Below are 16,328 nucleotides of genomic sequence, written 5' to 3'. Positions count from 1 at the left end.
TTCTCAATTCCCCAGCACAACCTGGAGAATAGGTTCAGACAAATAATTTTATACTGAAAGTTAGGGGTTAGGAGCACTAGAGCACTGGAGCACTCAGGCTGCCCATAGCAGCCCTAGCTTGCAGGCTCCTGCTCTCGAGGCCCCATGCGCCTGAGGTCAATCATCTGAAGCTGTTCCAGGGCAATCTGGAGCTGTTCCACAATGCCTTCTTCCTTCTCTTCACCCTCCTCAGGCACTTCTGTCATGGGGAGCTGGAAGGCCTGGCTCAAATAGCTATTCAGGGTCTGTTTGTCCAGGCCGGGATCAATGTTCATCAGGGCTTCACGTACCTTGGGTAGGGTTACTTTATCATGGCTACCCCACAAAGAAAGAGAGATAGGCTTTGACCTTTCTGTACCCCAGACCCCAAGATGTCCTCTGCTGAGCTTGAGCAGTATATAGTGCCCAGGAACAAACTCAGTGCACAGGGAGATCCAAGGCAATGAGATGCCACCCTGTGGCCCAACCTGCAGGATATGCCTATGGCTAAGTAGGCCTGAGGACCTCAGGAGTTACTCACAGTTCCAGGCCCAGCTCCTGCTTTAGCTCCTGTAAGTACTCATCCTTTTCATCCATGTACTGTTCCCACAGCTTTTGCACAAAGGGCATACTCTGGCCCTCCTCATCCTGGGAGGGTCCGTAAGGCAGAGTGAGGACACATTGGTTGGGGTCCAGCAGAGGCCAGGGCAGGGCTGGGCAAGTTCCTGGACAACTCCCACTCCCCGACACACACCCATACCTACCTCTATAAACAATGAGTGGTAGTTGAGCAAGTCTGCATTGCTACTGTTGGAATGCCAGCCCCCTGCCTCCATCAGCTGCTGGATTCTCTCTTCCCTCTTGAAGGGGAAGGTGCTCTTAAGGACAGTGCTATGGGGAGACACAAGGGCCAACAGGCCTGGCTCAGGCCTACCCACTTATCTTCCTGTACCACTCTGCCAGCCCCACTACTGCTCAAAAGGGACAACAAGTGTTGGGGCTGTGAGCCCTTCCTGTCAGGCTCCCCTTTCCCCTGCACACCTGGGAGCCTGGCCAGAGGAAATGTTGGGCAGGAGTTTGTGGTGGCTGGACTGGCCTCTCACCTTAAGTTTTCCATGGTTATCAGCCCCTCATTCTGACTGTCAGCATTTGTCATCTCCTTCAGCAACTGTACTACGGTCTCCTTCTGCTTGATGTACACACTCTCGCTCCTCTACAGGGAAGGAAGCATTGACTAAGTTGCTGCTTCCTGAAGTGATAGGGATAGACCTGGCCTATGGTGGGGACAAAGGGTGGAGGGCCAGGTCCAACCTCACCTTTCCCATCAAGAGTGCATAGAACTGGCTCATGACCTTATTAGAACGGAAGAGCTTGATATTTTCAAAAATGGTGTAAGCCCAGGCCATGGCATCACCAGGTCCAAAGCGATTCTCCAGGAAATTGAAGAAGAAATCTGGGAATTTCTCTTTCTGCAGGGTTGGAGACAACTGCTTAGTAACCCTGCCCCATGGTGGGTTAGCCCTCCCCCCTAACACCTTGATGGAATTCCCTGGAGGATTCTCAAGGCCATACCAGGCCCAAATGGCCCATAAGATCTGACCTGCTCCTCAACAAGACGTTCCTTCCAGGCATCTTTGAGTAGGTTTACCACATCCTTCTTGGTTGGCTTCTTGTTCTCCACAATGCCATCAAATCGAAGGAAAGAGGGGATGGCTTCCCCATAGCCCTGCAAGGTAGAATGTCAGCTCATCTGTGGGCCCAGGCAGAGCCCAAGATGGTTCCCCAGAATCTCAAGTCTTAGCAGCAAGGCCTGGCTGTTCTGACTCTGGCCCCAAGCCTCCCAAGCCCAGAGACCCCTACCAGACCAGGAAAGAAGTCTTTCTCCCGGAGCAGGCCCTCGCCAATCTCCTCCAAGAGCACATCCACCAGCTGGTCACTGTTTTTGCCCTCGGCCAGCATTTGCCAGCGATCTGGGCCCCCAGCCACCACATCTGCAGGTGGGAAGAGGGAGCTGGAGTCCAAACCACATCGTTGAGCACTCCCTGGGAGTCCAATGGCCATCATTACCTTCACACTTGGTCCAGTCAGGCCGTGGTGTAGAGGTGCGCTGGATCTCCTGGAGCTCAGAATAAAATTGGTCCCGCTCCTTCAGTGTGGTCATGTGCAACTGTAGCAGTATCTCGTGCTCCTTGCAGACCTCTTCATAGTCACCTCTCAGGCTGTCCAGCTACGGACAAGGTGATTGATCCTCGCTACCCACCTGCATGACCCTTCCCTACCCTGCCTGACCTGCCTGCCCACCAGCACCTGCTCCTGCAGATCCTTGTTGGTCTTCTCCTGCATTTCAAAGTCCCTCCTGGGCACCACATCTCCAAAGTTGGCTTTCATGGTGTTGAGTTCCATCTGTGTGCGGGTCAGGTCTTGCCGGGTCATCTTCAGAGCCAGTGTTAACTTAACAGGGTCCTCGCCCCAGATGCCTGTCAGGGTACCAGCCAGCTTGCATCACCCTGACTCTAAGGCCTGTAGCCCAGGGCAGGGTTAGAATGTTCCTCAGGGCTTGTTCCAGGTCCTTCTCTCGCTGCTTGGGAAGCCCTGGGTCTTTCCTACAGCACTAATATCTTACAACTTTGAGCTTAAACAGAGAAGTCCAGGACACGAAGTACTAGGCCTGTCCTGCTCTCAGGGAGTCTCAGTTGCCTCAGCGGCCAACAATTGTTTCCTACTTGAACAAGGAGTCTATGATTCTCAGTCCAGCTCAGAAGATCCACAGACCCAGGCAGCAGCAAGAATATCCCCACCCCACCCCACCCCACCCCCCAGCATTGTGAATGGGCATGGAATGAACAGATGTAGGAGAGTTGAATGGGGACGAGTGGCGAGACTCCTCTAGTGCCTCCTCAGGGGAGAGAAACCCACCTCAGGCTTACCTGGGGACTGGGCTAGTGACATGTCTTCCCGCTGGTACCGCAGCTCATTCAAGTCTGCAATGAGGATCTTGCGGGCATCTCGCTCACTGAGGTAGTGCAGGTACTCCTCAGCCAAATTCTTCCTCAGTTTGGACACCTGTTGGGAAGGTGGCTGTGTGGTCATGGGACTGTACTTAGCGAGCCATCAAAGGGGATGGGATGGATGCTGGGTGGCCACATCAGGGCCTGGGAAGAGAAAAGGTAAAAGAAGGAGGCTGGCCATTCCTGAGAATCCAACAAAGTGCCAATGCTTCCTCCTGTGGAGAAAGTCTGGGAGCCAAGAAGCAGGACTGCTATCATTTGGGGCCACATGGAACCAGTGCTAAGCCAAGGAGGAAGACAGAATGTGGAAGTAGGGCCTCTGGAGGTAGGTGGTGGCTCAGTATATCATTCCAGGCAGAAGGGTAGAGAGTTAGGGGTCACCCTAGTGCCCAAGGCTTCAGGTCACCCCTGGGCTGGAGGTAGCAGTAATTCAGGGAGCTGGTCACCACACTACTCCCATTCACCTCGCTCTGCAATGAGATCTTCTCCTCGTTCTTTTTGTCAATGAGTTTTAGCAAATTCATCTTCTCTTTCTTCAGCATGGAGATTTCATATCTCTCCTCAGCCCGCATGGCCAGGATCCTCTGGTTGCAGTCCTCATTCACAGTGACAAGTTTGGCCTTCAAGGGCTCCAGAGCCCGGATCTTCTCCCTCTGGTGGGCTAAGCAGGGACAGGTGGGAGACTATCTTTGGGACCATGGAGAACAAACAGCCAGGAGACAATGATCAAAGGTAACAGTGAGTGGCTATGTCCCTTGCAAACTCCAGGACTCTATGCATGCCTTGTTCAAAACATGGCTCCTGCTTAAGGCCTTCCTGCATTGGCTTTTAAACCAGAGACACAGTCTAGTTGAGAACTGGAGTTTCATCTATGCCCTTTCTCTCTCAACGTTTATTTATTTTTGGGACAGAGAGAGACAGAGCATGAACGGGGGAGGGGCAGAGAGAGAGGGAGACACAGAATCGGAAACAGGCTCCAGGCTCTGAGCCATCAGCCCAGAGCCCGACGCGGGGCTTGAACTCACGGACCGCGAGATCGTGACCTGGCTGAAGTCGGACGCTTAACCGACTGCGCCACCCAGGCGCCCCTATGCCCTTTCTCTCTATAGCCTTTAGTCCTGTAGTTGTACCATGCCCGGCACCTCCTAAGCCTGGTTGGGAGCCTCTACTTCCCAAAGGTACTCACTTACTCCTGGGCTTCACTCTCAATAGTGAAGTTGCTCTCTTACCATACTTCCCAAGGACAGGAGGTGGTTAGGTGCTCTATCACAGGACAGTGTAAGCAAAAAGGCTGGGCAAAGCTTGGTGACTTCAAGGCCTAATTAGTAGCTGCCCAACATGGCTGCATAACCCCAGAAGGTAAGAGTTGGATCCTCTCCATGCCTTCCAGACTGGACCCAGGCACAGAGGCTGCAGTCTTACCCAGCATCACCTCATATGCATTCTTGATGGAAGATAGCAATGGCTTGTACGTTTTAAAGTCCTCTATGAAGAACTCAAAGATTTCTCTGTAAGGCTGGCAAGAAAAGGGGACCTGTCACCTCCTGGCCTATAGCTGCCACTCTCTTAAGTTTAGAAATATTGTAGCATGAAGTTACCCGGTGACCCACATTCAAATAAATACCCCTGGGCACCACATGGGTCGCTCATTGCCAGGAAGCTGAGGGGTAGCTATGTCCCTCTCAACTGTTCTCTGGAGGCTGTTCTCCTGGTGCTATCTCTGAAGGCTAGTGGATGACCTGGGTCAGGGCTGTCCCTTCTGTATCTGAGCCCCACTTTGGCTCTCCAGGCAGCCAGCCTCCAAGCACTGTGCCTTAGTTAGCCTCTCACCATCATCCCCTTGCCATCTTACAGACCTGTGAGGACAGGAGGACATTGAAGCCTCTAGCTTTGTGTTCTCACCTCCAAGTAAAGGTGTGGTTTCCTGTCCAATTTGGACACAAGTTTTGGGGCACAGCATTATGTCCTGGAATTAGCACAGGCTCTAGAATCAGTCCTGAGTTCATATCCCAGCCCTACCACTTCATAGCTGTATGCCTTCTCTGAACTTCTGCTTCCTTGTTGATGAGGTACCTTCAGCCTATGAGATTGTATACAAGGCCTCATTCAGGGCCTGGCACACAGATGGTGCTCAGCAAGTGTTTCTATCTGTGACTAAGTCAGAAGTAAGGGATTTCCTGTCATCATCCCTGTTAGAACAGGGATTTGGTGATTCCCTCCTTAGTATGTACCAGAATCTAATCTGCATCTAAGTTTCTCTATGTGTCTGGGCTAAGTTCCTCAAGCTTGAGTCTGTCATCTCTGGGCTGGTGAACACCATATGACCCTTGCTTGCCCAATTGCCAGGATTCAGGCTCCATTCCCTGATGTCCAACAACCCAAACTAGGCACTGGGGATCACAAAGCTGAAGGAACTGGAGACAGCATCCAGTTCACCTGACTCAGGTGTGAAACTCAAGCCTCAGGAGAGTTTTGGTTCCAGCTTTGCCTGCTCGCTGACTTTGTCATAGAACCTGTTTCCCTTACCAGGAATAGGGACCCAAAAGAGAAGGGAGAGGATAGTCTCTCCTGAAGTCTGAATGCTGAGTCCTAGTGAGTAAAGTTTCCTCCCACCTGTCCTCCTGCCCTCCCCACAGTTATTCTGTGGCTCTGACCTGCAACCTCAGCTCCTGGGCAGAATCTGTGCTCAGGTCCAGCAGGAGAAGCTCCTTGCGTAGGTAGTTCTCTAGCTGCTCCAGGTACCTCGGCTTAGTAGTGCCCAGGGGCTGCTGCTGCCAACTACTGCAGGGTATGGTGGGATGAGATGTGATGGGCACACCAGGGGCTCTTGCATCCTTGGTCTGGGGCAGCACACACCCCTGTGCTGTCTCTGGGCCCAATGCTGGGTCTGTACCAGCCCATCCACCACAGTGCTGACCCTGGCTTACCCTGCTCGTTTCCGGTAATCATATGAACAGGGCTTTCGATTATGCAGAATGGTCTGACCACTGGTGTATGTGGGCCATGGGGACAGGTGGCCACCAATGGAGAACTGACAGGACTGCAGGAAGAGACAGGTGAGGTTACCAAGGCAACATTGCTCCCATTCCTGATGCTCCTCTCCATCATCCTCCTTCTATTCTTAATTCCGCCCCCCCCCCCAACATCTCTTTCTCTCTTTTTTAAGTAGGCTCCATGCCCAACATGGTGCTTGAACTCATGACCCCAAGATGAAGAGTCACATGCTATAGCAACTGAGCCAGCCAGGCACCCCTCCCTAACATCTCTCTCTGTCTTTTTAAATGTTTATTTATTTTTGAGAGAGAGAGCGAGAGCGAGCAGGCAGGGGAGGGGCAGAGATAGATGGAGACAGAATCCAAAGCAGGCTCTAGACTCTGAGCTGTAAGCACAGAACCCAACGTGGGGCTCAAACTCACGAGCGGTGAGATCATGACCTGAGCTAAAGTCAGATGCTTAACCGACTGAGCCACCCAGGCACCCCCCAACATCTCTTAATATGGTTCATAATTAAGAATGTGGGCTCTAGCACCAGGTAATGACTAAAGCCAATGCAGATTACCAGGTAGGGATGGACCCTGACTGGAGGAGACCAGAAAAGGCTAACATCTTGGAGGAGGAGGTGATAATATCTGTGATGTTCATTCAGTAAAACTTGAATACGTATATGAGAGGAACTGAGGCCACTCTGGGAGAGGGGGTGTATCTCAGGTTTAAAGGTGGGGCACACAGACTGCCTGGGTAGCACTAACACCTCAGGGAAACAGCAAGAATTTTTTTTAACATTTTCATTTATTTTTGAGAGAGAGAGAGACGAGAGAGCAAGGGGGATACAGAATCCGAAGCAAGCTCCAGGTTCTGAGCTCTCAGCACAGAGCCTGACGCGGGGCTCAAATTCATGAACCACAAGATCATGATCTGGGCCAAAATCAGACACTCAACCAACTGAGCCACCTAGGCACCCCAACAGCAAGAATTTTAAAGAGCTACAGGGGCGATTGGGTGGCTCAGTCAGTTGAAAGTCTGACTTCGGTTCAGGTCATGATCTCACAGTTGGTGGGTTCGAGCCCTGCGTTGGGCTCTGTGCTGACAGCTCAGAGCCTGGAGCCTACTTCAGATTCTGTGGCTCCCTCTCTTTCTGCCCCTCTTCTACTCATGTGCTCTCTCTCTCTCAGAAATAAACATCAAAAAACAATTAAAAAAAAAAAAAGAATTTTAGGGGCACCTGGGTGGCTCAGTCGGTTAAGCATCCGACTTTGGCTCAGGTCACAATCTCACAGTTCGTGAGTTCGAGCCCCATGTCGGGCTCTGTGCTGACAGCTTAGAGCCTGGAGCCTGCTTCAAATTCTGTGTCTCCCTCTCTCTCTCTGCTCCTCCCCCGCTCATGCTCTGTCTGTCTCTCCTTCAAAAAAAAAAAAAATTAATAAAAAAAATATGAAAAAAAAAAGTAATTTTAAAGAGCAATGAATAGGGGCCAATGTCCAAGGAGAGCAGGCTGGTTGAGGCTGAGGCCTGGGGTGGCCAGTGTAGAGGGAGTCAGAGATGGAGCAGCAGCTTTATGCAGAAGGGCTGTCCTCAAAGCCTTACTTATGACTGTGGAAAAATTAATAAATTCCTAAATACCCAGAAATTAGAAAACTCCTAAATGTCTAAAAAATAAAAGCAGTCATGAAATGTTTACAAAAAGATTTAATGTGGAAATATGCTAACCCTACAGCTCTAAGGGTTAAGTAAAGCCTGAAATTAAGGAATAAGCACAACTAGGCAAAAATGGAAGTCTAGAAAAAAAAAACAAAAAATAATGTAAAAAGTTATCAACAATTATTATTCTCTAATGATAGGCCATTGGATGCTTATTTTTCTACAATTGTACATTTTTCAAAAATTTCTAGGGGCGCCTGGGTGGCGCAGTCGGTTAAGCGTCCGACTTCAGCCAGGTCCGCGGTCCGTGAGTTCGAGCCCCGCGTCAGGCTCTGGGCTGATGGCTCAGAGCCTGGAGCCTGTTTCCGCTTCTGTGTCTCCCTCTCTCTCTGCCCCTCCCCCGTTCATGCTCTGTCTCTCTCTGTCCCAAAAATAAATAAACGTTGGAAAAAAAAAAATTAAAAAAAAAAAATTTCTGGGATCCCGGGGTGGGGGGGTGGTGGAGGGGCTCAGTCAGTTGAGTGTCTGACTTGGGCTCAGGTCATGATCTCCTGGTCTGTGAGTTCAAGCCCACATCAGGCTCTGTGCTGACAGCTCAGAGCCTGGAGCCTGCTTTGGATTCTGTGTCTCCTTCTCTCTCTCTCTGCCCCTCTCCTGCTCATGCTCTGTCTCTCTCCATCTCTCAAAAATGAATAAACATTAAAAAAAATTAAAAAAAAAAAAAAGAAAGAAAGCCTTAAGATTTCTTTTTGTTTGAGTTTGAGAAGAACTATCAAGAATAAAATTTTTAAATAGTTAAAAAGAGAGTAAATAGGGGCGCCTGGGTGGCGCAGTCGGTTAAGCGTCCGACTTCAGCCAGGTCACGATCTCGCGGTCCGTGAGTTCGAGCCCCGCGTCAGGCTCTGGGCTGATGGCTCAGAGCCTGGAGCCTGTTTCCAATTCTGTGTCTCCCTCTCTCTCTGCCCCTCCCCTGGTCATGCTCTGTCTCTCTCTGTCCCAAAAATAAATAAACGTTGAAAAAAAAAATTAAAAAAAAAAAAAAGAGAGTAAATAAAGTATAAATAGGCAAACTGGAAAAATGAGAGAATTAAAACTGCTAAAAATCAAGCCAGAAAAACAATTTTTTTGAAATTTTATCAAAATTGTGATTTTGTGCCAAGTAATTCTGAAAGACATCTGGGAATTTGTCAAAGAAGCATCTAACCCTAGTGAACTGGTAAGTTTTTCAGACTTTCAAAAGGCCAGGACTTGTGTTCTGTCTGCCGTTTGTGTGGGGAGAAAACATGGTCATCCTACATTGATTCTGGGGCAAGTGCGGCTTCCAGGTCGTTGTTATCATTACTAGCTGGCCTCCACCAGCCGACGGGTGCAAAATGTTTCATTGGGGCTCCTACCTCTCTGCTTCCTCCTGAGGGTGAAAATGGGAAGGGGCGTGGCCAGGGGGCGGCGTGAGGGAGTAATGCCCTCTGGTGGTTAAGAATGGTGGTGCCCTCTTTTGGGATGAGCACTGGGTGTTGTATGGAAACCAATTTGACAATTTCATATATTAAAAAAATAAATAAATTAAAAAAAAAAAAAGAATGGTGGTGCCCTCGCAGGAAGAAAGTGCTTAGGCCCAGGTACATGGTAGGATGGCAGCTGGGTGGAGGGGGGATCATGTGCCCCGTTATCGGTCTTCCGAGGCCCTGGCTGCGCTTGGTCTCTGCGAAGAGTCCACACTGATTCCCTTTCCCTCTCTGGAGTCTGGGTCCCCACGTTGGGAATCTCCAGCTTCATAAAGTGTGGGTCCCATGTGTCCTTAAATTCCCCATAGGAGACACACACAAAGAAAACCACCACACAGCCCATAATGCTCCACTGTGAACTGGAGTTATAAGTTTGCTAAACTGTGTGTGTGTGTTTTTTTTTTAAAGTCGGTTTGCTAATTAAATAATTACAACCCTATGATTGTATCAACAAAAGTTCAAAAGTACTTAATAAGACAGCATTCATTATTTTTTTTTAAAGTTGTACGCCCAACATGGGACTTGAACTCAAAACCCAGAGATCAAGAGTCTCACACTCTACGGACTGAGCCAGCCAGGTGCCCCAAGACAGAATTCATTTTTATATAAAAAAAATTAAAAGAACAGGAATGGTGGAAGGGCAGTTTCCTGAGGCTAGTAGAGTCTCTTGCCGCCAACCCAGAGCCAGCAACACAAGGGGGTAATAACATCTTTTTACTCCTGACTTCACACATTTACTCACAACATTATGGAGCTCTCAACATATGCCAAACACTCAAGTACCCTATCAGCGATCAGGGCCATACAGAAAACAAAACAAAACAAAAACATATAGTCACAGCCCTGAAGGACCTTGGTAGATCTGGTGTGACCATCCCAGCATCTAGCACAGTGCCTGGCATATGGCAGGCTGAATGAAAAAATGAGGTCCACTCCAGAACATTGAGCTGCAGGGGAAGGGTGTCGCGAAGGGGCTGAGTCTCTCTCTGCCAGGGGAGGTCTGGAAAGGCTTTTCAGATGAGTTGCAACCAGTTTGCACACCTCTACCCTAAAGCCTGATGGGTTTGGCCACTGTAAGCCACGCTTCCCTGACTGGAGAGAAGCTGCTGGCTTCTGGGGGGGGGGCATGTTTCAGGTGGGTGGTGCTTTTGGGTTGCAGAGAGGGAGGCAGCTAGGGTCTGGGAGCTGACATTTGGGTTTCCAGCAAGACATTGCCACTAACCAGCGTCTTCTGTCTCTGGGAAAACTTTCGGTTCTGGGAGCTCTTGGTTTCAGTGAGGTAGGAGTCATCTACGGTCACTCCTGAAGGCTGTATGTGTGTTCTGCACAGAGAAGGGGAAGACAGTGGTAGATGACAGAGCTCTGAGTAGGGAGAGCACCTCCAACCTTCCCAGATCAATAGGACATGGCCTCTTTTCCCTGCAGAGCTAGGCTCTGGGTCTTCCCAGCAGTGCCTACAGATTCCCAGAGATGTTGCCAACAAGTTCCTGGCCATGGGCCCAAAACATTTTCCTACATTCCTGGAAACCTTCTCATGCTGAGGATCTCATCAATCCCTACAGTGACAGGATAACTTCATGAGTGCCCTTCATGAGCCCAGAGAACTCTGTGGACTTAAACTTTCATTCAGTGTTCAGAGGAGTTTCATGTTTGTGACTGGCACATTCTGGGGGTGTGATACCAAAGACAGGTGTTAGGACAAGAAGCACAAGGTCTGAGGTCCAAGAGCTGGTATGTGAGTCCCCATCCTGCACTTACTGGCTGAAAGGCCTGGGGGTTGACATTTGGGGTTCCAACAGGAACCCCCAGGCAAGCCATTTGACCTCTCTCAGCCTAGTATGTTCATAAGGAAATGGAGACAATTCTTGCTTTTCCTATCTTATAAAGTTGTTGTGAAGTTTAATACGAGGAAAAGAGATATGCAAAAACAGCCTGTAAACTGCAAGGAGCTGTGCAGATGTTAATGATGACAGTAAGATGGGAGAAAAGTTGATTCTAAGAAGGTCTTTAGCTCCTAGACCTCTTGGGAGGGAGTGCCATCCTTCCTCAAGCTAGGAAGGCATTTGGGGATCAACAGGGAGGGCTGCCCTGGGAAGGCAGATCCAGGTGAAGAAAAGGGAAAAGAAGGGAAAAGTAATTCCAGAAATCCGTGGTGGCAGTGGGTGGGGGTCATTTATGCTGCCAGACAGACCTGTGTCTTTGTTCCCTTTGCTAGCCAATGACCTTGGGCATACTGTTTAACCTCTCTGAACCTCAGTGTCTTTGTCTATAAAAGTGAGACTGGGACTACCTGTATTCCAGAGAAGTTGAGAGCAGTAAATGTGAATCTAGTTGGGAACCTAAGGACTTGGTTCCTTCGTCCTACTCCATAGAGCAGTGACACCCCAAACGCTAGTCCTCTCTTATCTCTCAATGGGACAAGTATGAACAAACCATATCAAATAAACAGCAGCTATAGAAAAGGAAGGGTTTTTGCATTCGTGCACTCTCTCCATCTCTCAAAAATAAATAAACATTAAAAAAAAATAGTCACATGCTCTACTGACTGAGCCAGTAGGGGACTGCCCCTATATTTCTTCTCTTCTCTTCCTTCCTTTCTTCCTTTTGATACTTTTTTTTTTTTTTTACAGTTTATTTATTTTGGGGGAGAAAGTTCAAGCCTGGGAGGGGCAGAGAAAAAGGAGGACAGAGGATCCGAAGCAGGCTCTGCACTGTCAGCTTGAACAGTGCTGGGCTTGAACTCACAAACTGCAAGATCATGACCTGAGCCAGAGTCAGATGCTGAAGCAACTGAGCCACCCCAGGCACCCTATGCTTCCTCCTCCTCCTCCTCCTCCTTCTTCTTTTTAATGTTTATTTTTGAGAGAGAGAGAGAGAGAGAGAGACAAAGCTTGAGTGGGGGAGGGGCACAGAGAGAGGGAGGGAGACACAGAATCCGAGCTGCTGGCACAGAGCCCCATGCGGGGCTCAAACTCACAAACCGCGAGATCATGACCCGAGCTGAAGTTGGTGTCTTAACCAACTGAGCCACCCAGGTGACCCCCTATGCTTCCTTCTTAAAATAGATGGGGACTCTCCTTCTGAATCCATTTCATATCCCTTTCAAACATGACTGCAGTTTCCTAAATCATTCCTGTGCTGGGTAACAACACTCTTTCTCAAGCCTGCTGCCTGGTTCTTATAGTTTCATTCTAACTCTGGATAAAATAATCAAATTGGCAAACAATTTCCTGACTTTTGTAGGCTTTCTCTGTTGAGGTAGCAAACCCTGAAGGATTAGAGTTTAGGTGAGATCAAGTTTTTGCGTTGGAAATGAGTAGAAGGGAGAAACTACGTTCATTAAACAACCGAATGTTTAGTATATGCAAGAACTGTGATGAGAGCTTCGCATATTCTGCCTAAATTTTCCCGGCAATGTTTGTGAGGTGGGCTGTAACATTCCCACGTTTGAGATACAGAAGCAGAAGCCCAGAACTTAAGAGACTTCTTGGGTTCCCAAAGCTAGAAAGACATTTACCCCCAAATTTTGTCTTATTATGTACATTTTGTGGCTTTCCTGGCTAATAGAACTTGCCAAATTTTGCAATGCCCAGAGGCTGCAACCTCTGAATAGACAGCAATTCGATAAGCATCTTTGCCATAAACCAATGGGTGAAGAGGCCATTTATCTCTGTGGCTAAGAGCTAAGAAGTCTCACATGGCTGGGTTCAAATCCTAGCTCCACCACTTGGAAACGTGTACAACACATGATCTCTCCAGACTTCTATTTGTAATAGAAGTATCCAGAAGATATTACTACTTCATAGAGTTGTGAGTTAAATATGCTATATATAAAGCACTTGGCACATCATATACGCTCAATATAAAGAGGCTGGCTCTTACTAATGTTAAAGTGCGCCAGCTCTTTTGCTAGCACGTAATGTCCGCATTCTGTTTCTGCCCCAGCGATCCGGTGGGGCTGAAGCCCCGAATCAATGGACAGAAGCTTTTCTCTTTCTGCAAGTTCTCCAAACCCTCCTCTCCGCCCTCAGTCTGGCCAGCGCCTACCTCGAAGTGGTCGCGAAGCTGGAGCACCGCGGCTTCGGGGAGGCCATGACCCTCGGGCAGCCGGACAGCCAGCATCCACTGCCTGTGAAGTTGTGGTAGTGTACAGCCGGTCGCTATGGCGACCAGGCCCCAGCATCCCAGAGGCGGGGGCGGGGTCAAGATTATGCCACGCCCCCTCACCCCAAGGCCGAAGGCTGGGAGGAAAGCCAGTTAGCAAAGGTGGACTCGGACCCGGGAGCAGGGTTCCCTCAGTCAATCACTACAGCGGACTTGACCCTAGCTATCACAACTGAGGCGAGGGGATAAACAGAGACAGTGGGGGAGAGAGGGAAACTGAGGGCCTGGAGCTACGTTGCCAGCGGGAATTGTAGTTTTTGGTTTCTTGAAGTCTCTGCCGGGCAGGCTTATGACTGAGCAGATTTGTACTACATCTCCCTAAGTTCTTTACGATCCCGGGTTGGCCCGCCTCTGGAGAGCTCTGCATTGTGGGATATGGAGTCCGAAATGTGGCGAGGCGTGGCAGTGTCCAAAGAGAGATGCCGGACTCGGACTCGGTTTCCCTGCGACCTCAGTAGGCTCGCGGGCCATTGGCTGAGCGGGGAGGATCTTGTCCCGCTCCTCCCCGCCCCCAGTGACACAATAGCAGCTCCCTCCAAGATGGCGGCGGCGACGGCGGACCCGGGAGCTGGGAGCCCGCAGGCTGGAGATTCCTCTGGCGGGGGCGCTGGGGGCGGGCTGCCGTCCCCAGGGGAGCAGGAGCTGAGTCGGCGCCTGCAGCGCCTGTACCCCGCGGTCAACCAGCACGAGACGCCGCTGCCGCGCTCCTGGAGCCCCAAGGACAAGTACAACTACATCGGCCTCTCCCAGGGCAACCTCCGCGTCCACTACAAAGGTATCGGCCTGTTTGGCCCGCTGGGGTCGGGCGGAAGGCCAGAGCATCTGTGGGGCGGCGATGCTGCCCGCCCCTGCCCCATCACGTCCCTTCCCGGGCCTGGGTGCTTCGGGTTAGGCCTTAGCCCCTGTGGGGTGTCCAGGGTGTTGAGGCTGACCAGGCCGAGGGTCAACTGCCTAGACTGCTCTTCTCTGAGACACCTAATGTCAAGAGAACTGCAACAGGTGTCCATACCCAGTGCTGGGCTGGAGCTTCCACCCCTGGGGGCCTTCCTGCTTGTCCTGGGATAGCTCCCAACTCCAGCTGAACCCTTCACCACAGCTTAGTTTTTGGAGTGTCTGAAGAAAGGGGTGGTCACATCCCCTCCATTAGACAGAAGCCTGTGGGTTTGCTCATCTGCCAGACATCACAGACAGGTCTTGGAGTTTTCTACTAAAGTTGAGGGGGGTGGTCTTCCAGAGCTCCTCCACCTCCCCTCCTCTCCCAGGTGGACTGCCTGTATTCTGGAGAGACCGCCAGCAGCACTTGGAAATCTCTCACATGTATGCATATTGCCCGTACCCTCGTTTAGTTTGTATGGGAGACAGTGTCTCTGGCAGGGCTGCTGTTCACAGGAGGAGGTGAGCCAAAGGTGGGAGGTTTATGTGTTTGCTCAGTTGTTGTTTAGTTGTTCCTTGAACAATGTAAGGGCTTCCTCTAGCCACGAAGGGTTCACCCCTTCGTTGCCATGGAGCAGTAAAGAATGAGGTTTCTATTTACATTTCTTCTGAAATTTCTTCCTTGCTCTCTCCTATTAGGTCATGGCAAAAATCACAAAGATGCTGCCTCAGTGCGTGCCACCCACCCCATACCTGCTGCCTGTGGCATTTATTACTTTGAGGTGAAGATTGTCAGCAAAGGAAGAGATGGGTAAGCCCCTTCTTACCACCTTTTTCCCCCAGCACTGACCTGTTTCCTGTGGTCAGAGTTTGATGACTCCTGGCCGACACTTGTGACTGATGTGAGCTGCTGAGCCTCACGGGTCTGGGCTGCAGAGGGTTGAATAGTGGGCTGCCTCTGTTTCCTGACTGTGAGCATGGCCTGGTGTAAGCAGAAGCCCTTGGTAGCAAGCATTGGGGGTAGAGGAGGGGACTTCTCTTCAGTGATGATGTAATGAAATACCTCACAGGTCAGGGAAACAAGTAACAAGTTTACATTAACAATTCAGTGTCCAGAATAGGATTTCCCCTACTGCTATATGGCGTTTGTGACTTCCCTCCTTTCACAGTCTTGCTGTATTCAGGGTTCCTTTTTATGGCATTTAGTCATGTAGAGGCCCTTATAGGCTTCAAAGGGATAGTAGAGTCTTCACAGCATTCATCACAGCTGTGGCAGTCACTGGCCTGTCATCTCAGGGTAAACATCATGCACATGGTCAGAATCAGGTGACCTTGCTGCTCATAAACTTGTTTCTCAGTCCAGGGATTTGAACACCAGTTGGACCAGCTTTAGGAAGGTCCTCATTAAAGTCAGCATTAGGGAGGCTCCCCATTTTAGGGTGATCTAAGCAGACACAGGAAATCAGAGGGGAGATTTTTCAGTTTTCTTTTTTTCTTCCTTCTAGTCAACCTTTTTTTACCATTGATTGTGACAAAGCAGGTGTTTAACTTATAAAAGAACATGATTTCAGCTGTCTTGGAGAGGCTTTCCTCATCAGACCTTAAATCTGATGTGGGAAGTTTGCCAACTACACCAGTGACCTTCGTGCCAACCCTGAATGTGTGTTCTTAAGCATTCAGAATACTTCCTCTCTCTTAGGGACTGCCCCTCTTATGGTGCATGCAAAATGCCCAGCCAACGGGCTGTGCTGGGGGAGGATTGCCATAGTTGGAGGTTTGCCTGCTTCCTCAGTGAAGTTGTAACGTCCTTTCCTGGGATGGCTGTGTAGTCATGGGTAGATGGTGGGGCTTCCATCTCCTTGTCTATACTGTGGGGAGCTAGGCTAGTGTCTAAGCTGCCTTTAACCCCATAACTCTATGATTCTGAAATTCTGGTCATGGCAAGCTGTTGTGTCTTTTCACTTTTATTCCCATCTAGTGGATTTACTGATAGGAAACATCCTATTGGAGGGTCTTAAAGTTTCCATTTTCCCTTTCCATAATCTGATAAAAACACATATATACCTATAATGTGTTTGAACACTAGTGTGAATGAGAATGATCTCTTAAAACAAAACAAACA

The 16,328-nt window shown here is 49.7% G+C and overlaps 2 protein-coding genes across 7 annotated transcripts in view; one reads left to right on the top strand and one right to left on the bottom strand.

The window, feature by feature from the left end:
* Positions 1 to 29: 29 nt before the first annotated feature.
* Positions 30 to 15,165, bottom strand: TSNAXIP1 (translin associated factor X interacting protein 1). 5 transcript variants are annotated; one of them, XM_045443191.1, is made up of 17 exons: positions 15,057 to 15,165; positions 13,217 to 13,410; positions 10,392 to 10,491; positions 5,954 to 6,066; positions 5,681 to 5,807; positions 4,449 to 4,542; positions 3,491 to 3,687; positions 2,946 to 3,081; positions 2,326 to 2,495; positions 2,086 to 2,245; positions 1,879 to 2,009; positions 1,619 to 1,744; positions 1,335 to 1,487; positions 1,122 to 1,231; positions 783 to 909; positions 560 to 666; positions 30 to 354 (listed from the first exon to the last, which is right to left on the bottom strand). In XM_045443191.1, exons 2-17 carry the CDS (start codon positions 13,261 to 13,263, stop codon positions 114 to 116), a joined length of 2,139 nt encoding a protein of 712 aa, XP_045299147.1. In that variant the 5' UTR covers positions 13,264 to 13,410; positions 15,057 to 15,165; the 3' UTR covers positions 30 to 113. The 5 variants fall into 5 exon arrangements, with proteins under 5 accessions (XP_045299147.1, XP_045299149.1, XP_045299148.1 ...); XM_045443193.1 differs by lacking the exons at positions 1,335 to 1,487; positions 15,057 to 15,165 and having other exon boundaries at positions 13,217 to 13,692; XM_045443192.1 differs by lacking the exons at positions 10,392 to 10,491; positions 15,057 to 15,165 and having other exon boundaries at positions 13,217 to 13,691.
* The window catches only part of RANBP10 (RAN binding protein 10), a 65,090-nt gene continuing 62,469 nt past the window's right edge, over positions 13,708 to 16,328 (top strand). The window contains exons 1-2 of one of the 2 annotated variants that reach the window (XM_045443197.1): positions 13,708 to 14,108; positions 14,906 to 15,017. In XM_045443197.1, coding sequence (XP_045299153.1) covers positions 13,709 to 14,108; positions 14,906 to 15,017 — 512 coding nt within the window. In that variant the 5' untranslated portion in view covers position 13,708. The remainder of the gene's footprint in view (positions 14,109 to 14,905; positions 15,018 to 16,328) is intronic. The other variant, XM_045443198.1, reaches the window with a different exon arrangement.

The sequence above is a fragment of the Leopardus geoffroyi genome, chromosome E2 (assembly GCF_018350155.1).
Source record: "Leopardus geoffroyi isolate Oge1 chromosome E2, O.geoffroyi_Oge1_pat1.0, whole genome shotgun sequence".
Taxonomy (NCBI): domain Eukaryota; kingdom Metazoa; phylum Chordata; class Mammalia; order Carnivora; family Felidae; genus Leopardus; species Leopardus geoffroyi.
Note: the sequence above shows the minus strand (reverse complement) of the source record. Positions and strands in the feature narration are given on the sequence as shown.

Bases quoted from the DNA above. Each gene is read 5' to 3' on its own strand.
- TSNAXIP1 (XM_045443191.1), bottom strand. From the start codon at position 13,263: ATGGCCTCCCCGAAGCCGCGGTGCTCCAGCTTCGCGACCACTTCGAG. The intron at 2,246-2,325 runs GTGCTGGTGGGC...CCTTGTCCGTAG, and splicing joins ACAAGGATCTGCAGGAGCAG to CTGGACAGCCTGAGAGGTGA. The intron at 910-1,121 runs GTGAGAGGCCAG...GTCTCCCCATAG, and splicing joins ATAACCATGGAAAACTTAAG to CACTGTCCTTAAGAGCACCT.